Source organism: Mandrillus leucophaeus, unplaced genomic scaffold (genome assembly GCF_000951045.1).
Source record: "Mandrillus leucophaeus isolate KB7577 unplaced genomic scaffold, Mleu.le_1.0 Scaffold1337, whole genome shotgun sequence".
Lineage (NCBI taxonomy): Eukaryota > Metazoa > Chordata > Mammalia > Primates > Cercopithecidae > Mandrillus > Mandrillus leucophaeus.
Genome location: NW_012101296.1, coordinates 492,749 through 501,465, shown reverse-complemented (window position 1 = coordinate 501,465; position 8,717 = coordinate 492,749). Strand labels below are relative to the sequence as shown.

General features: G+C 37.6%; 1 protein-coding gene across 1 annotated transcript in view; it reads right to left on the bottom strand.

The window, feature by feature from the left end:
- Positions 1-8,717, bottom strand: part of TXK (TXK tyrosine kinase) — a 69,291-nt gene that overhangs the window by 40,778 nt on the left and 19,796 nt on the right. The window contains exons 2-5 of the mRNA XM_011973054.1: positions 6,496-6,550; positions 5,362-5,464; positions 4,465-4,670; positions 2,683-2,748 (exon numbers count right to left, since the gene is read on the bottom strand). Coding sequence (XP_011828444.1) covers positions 2,683-2,748; positions 4,465-4,670; positions 5,362-5,464; positions 6,496-6,550 — 430 coding nt within the window. The remainder of the gene's footprint in view (positions 1-2,682; positions 2,749-4,464; positions 4,671-5,361; positions 5,465-6,495; positions 6,551-8,717) is intronic.

Here is an 8,717-nt window from a genome sequence, read left to right as displayed (position 1 = left end):
AAAAAAAAAAAAAAATTAGCCAGGTGTGGTGGCAGGCGCCTGTAGTCCCAGCTACTTAGGAGGCTGAGGCAGGAGAATGGCAGGAACCCAGGAGGCGAGCTTGAGTGAGCCAAGATCACGCCACTGCACTCCAGCCTGGGTGACAAGTGAGACTCTGTCTCAAAAATAAATAAATAAATAAAATTGTACATTTATTTGTGGACTTAGGGTTGTTTAATGTCTATTTTTTTCCCAAGAAACTGTAAGTTCCATAACTCTGCATATTTCATGTTGTTATATCTGGTACATCATAAGTATACAATAAATACAGATGGAACAAATCAGGTTTTGAGGACTGAAGTAACAAAGGAGTGTTGAATGCCTGTAAATAATAGGCCAGGTGGACCAAACTGTAAATGTTTTTCCTGTTAGTTTCATAGTTCATGAAATAATAATAATCACTAGAATGTATTAAATATTTATTATGTAATAGATAGAATAGGTATTATTGTCTCTGCTTTTCAGATCATTCAGAGGTTTAGAGACATTAGGTAACTCTGCCCTGAACCAAAGCACTAGTCAATGCCGATGCCAGGATTTGGACCCAGGTTGCTCCCATTTATATACACATGCTCTAGTACTTAAACCTAGGGCAGTAACTTTTGTACAGTCATTAGAACAGTGCTTGGGACATAGTAAGTGATCAATAAATTTCAGCGATCAATAATGATAACGATTTTATCTGCATCTTAATAAAGCTGTTTTTAAAAATGGCAATAAAATGAAAAATTAGTTTTCTCATAATTGGAGTCATTTTAAAAAGGATGATTTTTTTTAAAAAACTCATATATAAATCAAGGCCCAAGGAAATGAGGTAGCAGTTGTAACCCCAGAGTAGTATAATTCAGATGCTCCAACATCCACAGTATAAACAGGTTGTTATAGCCAGAGTCTAGGCCTTGTCTAAACAGGGTAATCAATGAGCAAATGAATGAATAACAAAAGGGTGGAAAGTAACATTCCTAGGTAGTGAGTATCCATTCACTAACCACCAGGCACTGTGTTAGCTACCTTCACAAATGTCTCCTTTAATCGCCTGTAAAATCCAAATTATATGAAAAAAGTCTCATTTTTCTAATTTTTCTGAGCAAGAGATTTTCATATATCTGTAAATACACACAAAATCTCCTCTGACCCGGCCTTGCAAGAGGCCTGTTTTTGTTGGTCAGCTTAAGCTCGGGATAGCAGTGAGAACTCATGAGGACACGCTCTTGAGTAGATAGCTGTGGAACTGTTTTTTTTTTTCTTTTCTTTTCTCTTCTTCTTCTTCTTTTTTTTTTTTTTTTTAAGAGAGATAGGGTCTCACTATGTTGCCCAGGACAGTCTTGAACTCCTGAGCTTCAGCAATTCTCCCACCTCAGTCTCCCAAAGTGCTAGGGTTACAGGTGTGAGCCACCATGCCTGGCCTCTTTTTTTTTTTTCCAATTTTTAAAAATTGCCATGCTAATCTCCTCTGTATCATTCCAATGTTAGTATATGTTCTGCCGAAGTGAGCACTTTGGAACTGTTTTCTAAGGAAGATGGGTTCAGTCACCTGAGGACTTTGATTTACTGGAGATTAGAATCTCAGGAAGGGCTAAATGGCTCCAATGGAGCCATGAGGCCCAGTGAAGGTGGGAAAAGAGAGAAGAGACCCTGTGATGGAGCTGAGGAGAGTGACTGGAGAGAGAACAGAAATAGCTACTGGAGAAATCTCATAGAGTAATGTAGATGAGTCATCTGTCCTGAAGTCATCTCCTTTTCTCCTCCAATAAAGTCTACATTATTCACCAAAGCTTTCGAATTCAAATTTGTTTTAGGAGAGATGTACTGAGTTAGGCCTCTAGGTGGGCTTTATTAGTAGCAAGACCAACCAAGAAGTTTCTCTCATTCAATTGTATTTGCTGCCTGGTTCTCAGAGAAGCACTTGTCTTAATGCCTCAATGCATATATTACCTACTGCCACCTGGTGGAAGCATATGCTAATTTTAAGATAAGTGCCCAAACCAGATGGAGGTGGGGGAGATGCTCAAACTGAAAATCTAAATTTATAAAAAACATATGACTAGTCTCAGTTCTACCGCTCTCTACCTATAATCTATCAATCTTCTCATCTGCAAAATGAGGGGCTAAAAAAGTGATTGCTAAGATTTCCTCCATCTTCCAAATCTGTAATTGTAACAAAAATAGATTTCAGGCGGAACTCTAGTGAACATGCCAAATGGTTCTTCCAAACTACAGCATTAGCCTAGTTCTTATCTTCAGCTATTTCTAAAACACATAAAAACATGAGCCAAAATATAGTCATTTATCTATACGGTTAAGTCCAATTTACCACTCATTGAAAATTTAATGTCATTTTTTAAAGTAAATTTTCCAGTTAAAATACACAGTAAAACAGGTACCAGATGAATGTTTGGTTTCAGACTGTCACTGTTAAAACAGAAAAAGTGGCTATACAAAACAGAACAAAAATAAGTTTAAGAAAAAAAAGTTTCTGAATCAACCATGATAAGGATCAAACGTCTCTTTATTATTAATGCTGTCAAATGTGTTACTTTCTTTTCCTTTTACAGACCCAAAACAGTATCTATACTTACAAGCTGCCAAAATGTCCCTGATGTTCATAGGTTAATCATAGGTTATATTTTGGAGAAGACTTACTCATATATTTCTAAATTAGTTATTTTGTTTTCAGTCACATAGTTGCTTGGGATTAAGCCTTCATTCCTACAACAAAAGAAAAAGCAAAAGTCAAAATGCTTGGCATGTTTGTGGCATTATCATGGCAATAATCCTTTAAAAACCTCAAGGATGTAGGGGGAAATCAAATTCATTTTACTGATTAAATTGTTAAAAGGAGAAAAAAAAGTTTTTTAAATTTCAAACTCAACAAAAATCTCTGTACAAGAAATAGATTAAGATCCCGACTTGTAACGTGAGTAGTTTAAGAGGTTTTATGACCCCACAATCTTTTCAGAGAGAAAAGGGGGCATTTAAATGATCATCTGATATCATAGTGACTGTGTTAAAAACACAGCGATTACAAAGACATTGGCTTCATTCTTTTCAATTGCTGAGGAGTATTCCATAGTATAGGTATTCTAGTTTAGCCATTTCCCTGGTAGAAGCAATGCTGTAAAGAAATCCTTGAACATGCCTTCTTGTACAGAAGTAAGAATATTTCTCAAAGATAGATAGCAAGGAGGGGAATCGCTAAGTCACGGGATATGTGCATCTTTCAGGATATGCAACAAATTGTCCTCAAAGGAGGATATACCAATTAACACACCTATCAGCATGGTAGAGGCTTCACTTTTCCTATACCTTAACCAACATTTGAAATTACAAAAAGATCTCCAAGACATATTATTGAGAAATAAGAGTAAGTTGCAGAATCATGCATAAAGTATGATAAGATTTAGGTAATGAATTCTACAAACAATACCATATATTTTGATATGTGTATGTAAGTGCATTGAAAATAATCTGAAAATGGATAACGGTATTTACTTTTGGGGAGACACTTGTGTTTGCAGGTAGTGGCAAAGTACAATTTTGATATTAATATTTGCATATTATATTTTTTAAAAACTCTATTCACTTACTGTGAAATAAAAAATTCAATTTTTAAGTCTGAGGCATGCCAATAGCATACCCGCAGATGTGGCTAATTACACAGTCCTGAACCTACTAATGCCTCTTTTTCCACTGAAAAGTCTCCATCACATGTTGAGAACTGTTAAGAGAGCCACATCACTGAGAAAATGTAGTTGGAGAGGTATGTAATTTACATGCTTATAATACTTGGATACTTAAAATATCCAAATCTTGACAAATATCAGAAATCAATGCCAGCCTTCTCTCTCAGGAAGTCCAGATATTCCTCAGAATTCTTCTCAATTCAGGACTCCAGTCAGGCATTAACCATCTGTTGCAACTGACACAATGAAACCTATCTGCATCCCAGGATCTTTTCTCTTTCTAATCTAATTCAGCAGCGACTGCAATGTTTGCTTTCAAAACTTGTCATTGTAGAAACATAAAAGTGAATAAAATACTATTTCTGTTCTTACCTTAGAGCTTAACAGGAAAAAACCGACAAATTCCCAAATGAAAGCACAAATTAGAATAAGAACCTACATTGTCAGAATTACTATTTCCATTGTACAAATAAAGAAACAAAAATTCAGAGAGGGTAAGTGACTTGCCTGGGGACACACAATAGTAAGCGGCAGCATCAGGATGTGAAGCCAGGTGTACCTGATTCTGAGACTCTGCCTGAAAACTGCCTGAAATCACTGTTCTCTCATTCTCTCACATATCTTGGGGGAGAGGGGACAGATTCCATTTCATGCAGAGGAAAGAGTTATAAGCCTGAGTCACTAAATAGTCTTCTTTGTGTTGGAGGAATTGGATACGGACTAAGTCATGTAAGTGTCTTACCCCAAACGGTCTCTTGCCTTCCACCAATGAGGATTATATTTCTCCAGTATCAGGTATTCTTCTGCTCTCCTTAAGGCTAAATTACAGGGTTCTCTGGGCAGAAAATCATAAAGTGCCTTGACTTGGATCTTCTCTTCAGCAACCTCAGAGTGTGGGAGGGGAGGCAGTGGCTTTCGTTTTGATGGCTGCACACAGCCCGTGTTGGACTGTGAAAACCAAGAAATGAGTTGTTTTACAATCATTTTAATAATTTGTACTAAAAAATATAGGGATAAAGCACATTTGCCTTCTGCCTCACTTTTCTTATCTAGCTACACCAAGGCAGAAGCCAGGATGGGATAAATGTAGAAAAGGACTAACCATAAAACTCCTTTTGGATCCAGCAATACCCTCATCATTTTGTACACTTTTGAGATAACAAGCTCTCTTGCCAGCATTTCACTGGACTTTTTAATATCAAAATTCTCAAAAGATGATGTACTCTTCTTCAATAGTTTTACCTTGTTTTAAGGATGTTTTTCTCCTTAAAAGAAGGAAAAAGGCCTTTTTCTTTGTGTGTGGCGGCAGCTCGTGCTTGGGTTTACCATACTTCCTAAGAATGCTGTTTCTCACTGAAGTGAAAATTAATCTCAGCCTCAAAATGACAGGAGCCAGAATATGTTTTTTCCCACTCATTGCCCATTTTCAAGTTCTGCCTGTAAATATAAGTAGCCTATTTTAACTGGTCTTTTCTTTTTCCTTTTACTTTCTTCTAGAACATTCCTTCACAAATTATTGAGCACTTATTTTATGCCAAGCATGATACTAGATTCTGGGTAACAAACAACACCTCGTGAATGAAGACTCTAAAAAGACAACCTTTTCCATTCCCCTCTTGCCTGTCAAAATGATACTCACTTGCTTCTTATTTGACAATTGACTGAGCCATGGCCTGCGACGCTGGGTGTGTTTTTCTGGAAGCTCTTCATCTGGGCTCAGGCTTATCTGTGTTTTCACTTGTCTGACATTGAAAAGCAATCATGTTACAAATAATTATTTGCACAAAAGGTATCTATACATCCACTAGATTTTCACAGAAATAGTAGAAACATCCAGGTCTGTTTCCAACTCCATTTTCATTTAGAAGACTTCCTAACTCCATCTCCCTGGGCAAATTACTAGTTTTAAGAACTTAAGTTTCCTTATCCAGTAACTAGAGGTGCTAAAAGCATAGAGTTGTTATAAAATAAAATTGAAAAAACATGTCACATTCCCAGTAGAGTCTGGTGCATCTTTGGGGCATAAAATTATAATCATGGTAATAAAAACTTACTCTGTATCTGGCTCAGTGCTTGTCATTTTATATGCATTACCTCTTTTGATGGTGTCTTTTTGTTGTAAATAGACACGGTATAGTGATTAGGAACATGAGTTTGAATCCCAGCTCCACCATTTCATAGTGTGGCCTTGGGTAAGCAGTGTAACCTATCTAATCCTCAATTTCCTCATCGGTAAAATGGGAATTGTTAAAAAAAAAAAAAAAGTAGGTGGTTTTGAGACCTGTATGAATTAATAAACATAAATCTTTTAGCATAGTATCTGATATACAGGATGCTCCTGTTAAATGTTAGCCTTTTTCTGTTAACATGCTGCCTTGGATTTAATTCTTACAGAGTCATTTACTGCCACTAAAGTATAAGATACACCGATAGTTTTGGGGAGATACATAACTAAGATAGGATTCTTGCCATTAAAGGGAAAAACTACATATTGGAGCACAGACCTATAAACAACATACATGAAATAAAAATTAAGTGGAGAACCATGCCGCACACGGTGGGAACACAATGGGATGAACAACTAAGTCCGAAGGACCAGGAAAGGATCCCAGATGACCTGACATTTGACCTCGACCTGGATTCAACAGGGAGAAAATGGGAGAAGGTTCCCAGGTAGAGAGAACAGCAGGTGCAAAGAGACATGGTGACTCCATAGGTATTAAAGAAACTGAATTAATTAATTTTCAAGAAATTGCCCTTGGAGTAGACTTACCGCTTCTGCACTGAACAGCAACAGCAGCAACAGAAAACCGACTGGATGGTGTTATCTGAAAAGCAGGTCATTTCTCAGCTGTTAGAAAGCCACGAGTACATGATATTGAGGGAGTCTCTAAGGGATGGGTGATACAAATTACTATAAAGCGTATGAAAGTCTCGATCGTGCCTTCCTTCACTAGTGGAAGACAAATAACTGTCACTAAAGCAAAAAATAAGTTTCTGGCACCTTGGCCAGTGTGGTTTCCCTTCTCAGGCTCTTCTCCCCTGGCCTGGTTTTTGCATTTCCTCAGTCTGTGAGTGATAAATGACCAGTGTATTCTCTTTTACCTTTGTCAGGGCTAATGTTCACTAACAAATGTACAAGAGAATAGGATTCCAAAAGTGATGCTCTCCTAGGAAATCTGTTAGCAGAGATTTTGAATTAGGTCTGTCGTATATTTTTAAATTAAAATGCTTAACACATAGGCTCTTTTTAAAAATTCCATCAACATTTCAGTGGGATGGTATTTCAGTGGGATGATTCTTTTATTTATTTCTTGCAATTAAAAATTGTTCTAAACCTTAGCAGCATGTTAGAATTATCTGAGGAGCTTTTAAAATATTCTGGTGCACAGGTCATACCCTGCATACCCCACACCAAAAAAAATTAGACTATCTGGGGATGAATCTAGGTATTGGTATTTCTTTTTTTATTATTTTTTATTTTACTTTAAGTTCTGGGATACATGTGCAGAGCAAGCAGGTTTGTTACATAGGTATATATGTACCGTGGTGGTTTGCTGCACCTATCAACCCATCATCTAGGTTTTCAGCCCCACATGCATTAGGTATTTGTCCTGATGCTCTCCCTCCCCTTGCCTGCCACCCCTCAACAGGCCCCGGTGTGTGATGTTCCCCTCCCTGTTGTCCATACGTTCTCATTGTTCAACTCCAACTTATGAGTGAGAACATGCAGTGTTGGGCTTTCTGTTCCTGTGTTAGTTTGCTGAGAATGATGGCTTCCAGCTTCATCCCTGTCCTTGCAAAGGACATGAACTCATTTGTTTTTATGGCTGCATAGTATTCCATAAAACATAGGCTCTTACTCTGGAATAAGTTTAAAGATAAACTGAATATTTGAAGAAAGAACTACCTAATAAGTCTAGGTTATGCCTAGACTTTCGTTGTCAAGCTTCATCATTATTTGATTTAAGTGAGATGATTTTCATTTTTAAAGTCCATAAATAAGCCAAGGGTGGTGGCTCATGCCCCAGCACCTTGGGAGGCTGAAGCAGGCAGATCGCTTGAGCCCAAGAAGTTTGAGATCAGCCTGGGCAACATGGTGGAACCCCATGTCTACCCCAAAAAGCTTTTTTAAAAAATTAGCCAGGCATGGTGGTGCATGCCTGTAGTCCCCAGTAGTCAGAAGGCCAAGGTGGGAGGATCCCTTGAGCCTGGAAGACGGAGGTTGCAGTGAGCTGAGATTGCACCACTGCACTCCAGCCCGGGTGACAGAGTGAGACTCTGTCTTAAAATAATAATAATAATAATAATAAAAAAGACCATAAATAAATTTTGAATTTCAAAAGGATATTTTATTTTCATAGAACCTACATTTCCCCATCAGTTCATACTCATATTGACATCTGAAAATATTCTGGAGGCAGCAGAGTACCTTAGAGGTGAGCATTCACTTTGAGGGGAGACAGACCTAGGGTTTAGCCCTAGTCACCTGGCTGACTACATCTTGGATAAGTCTCTTTACTTATCTAAGTCTTAGTTTTCCTAACTGTAAAACTGAGGTAAATAGTATGTACTCCCTTTGAAAAGCCCTAGAAGGCAGAGATAAATGTCTAACTTTGTGACTTTCAGTAAACTAGTAAATGTTCTGTGTTTCAGTTTCCTCATCTGTAAAACGGGAATAATAGGATGGCTAACATGTAAGCCAATGGTGAGGACTAATTAAATTGATTCATGTAAAACACCTAGACCAATACCAGGTATATGGTAAGAGGGTAATCAAGAAGACTGATTGTAATAGGACCGTGGTGAAGAAGCAATTAGATAACATCTTTTAAAGTCCCTGGAACATAAAGGGAAGTATTATCAGTCAGGATCCCAACAAGAATCAGAAGGCACATAAACAGAACCAAAGACAAGAACCACATGATTATCTCAATAGATGCAGAAAAGGCTTTTGACAAAATTCAACAGCCCTTCATGCTAAAAACGCTCAAT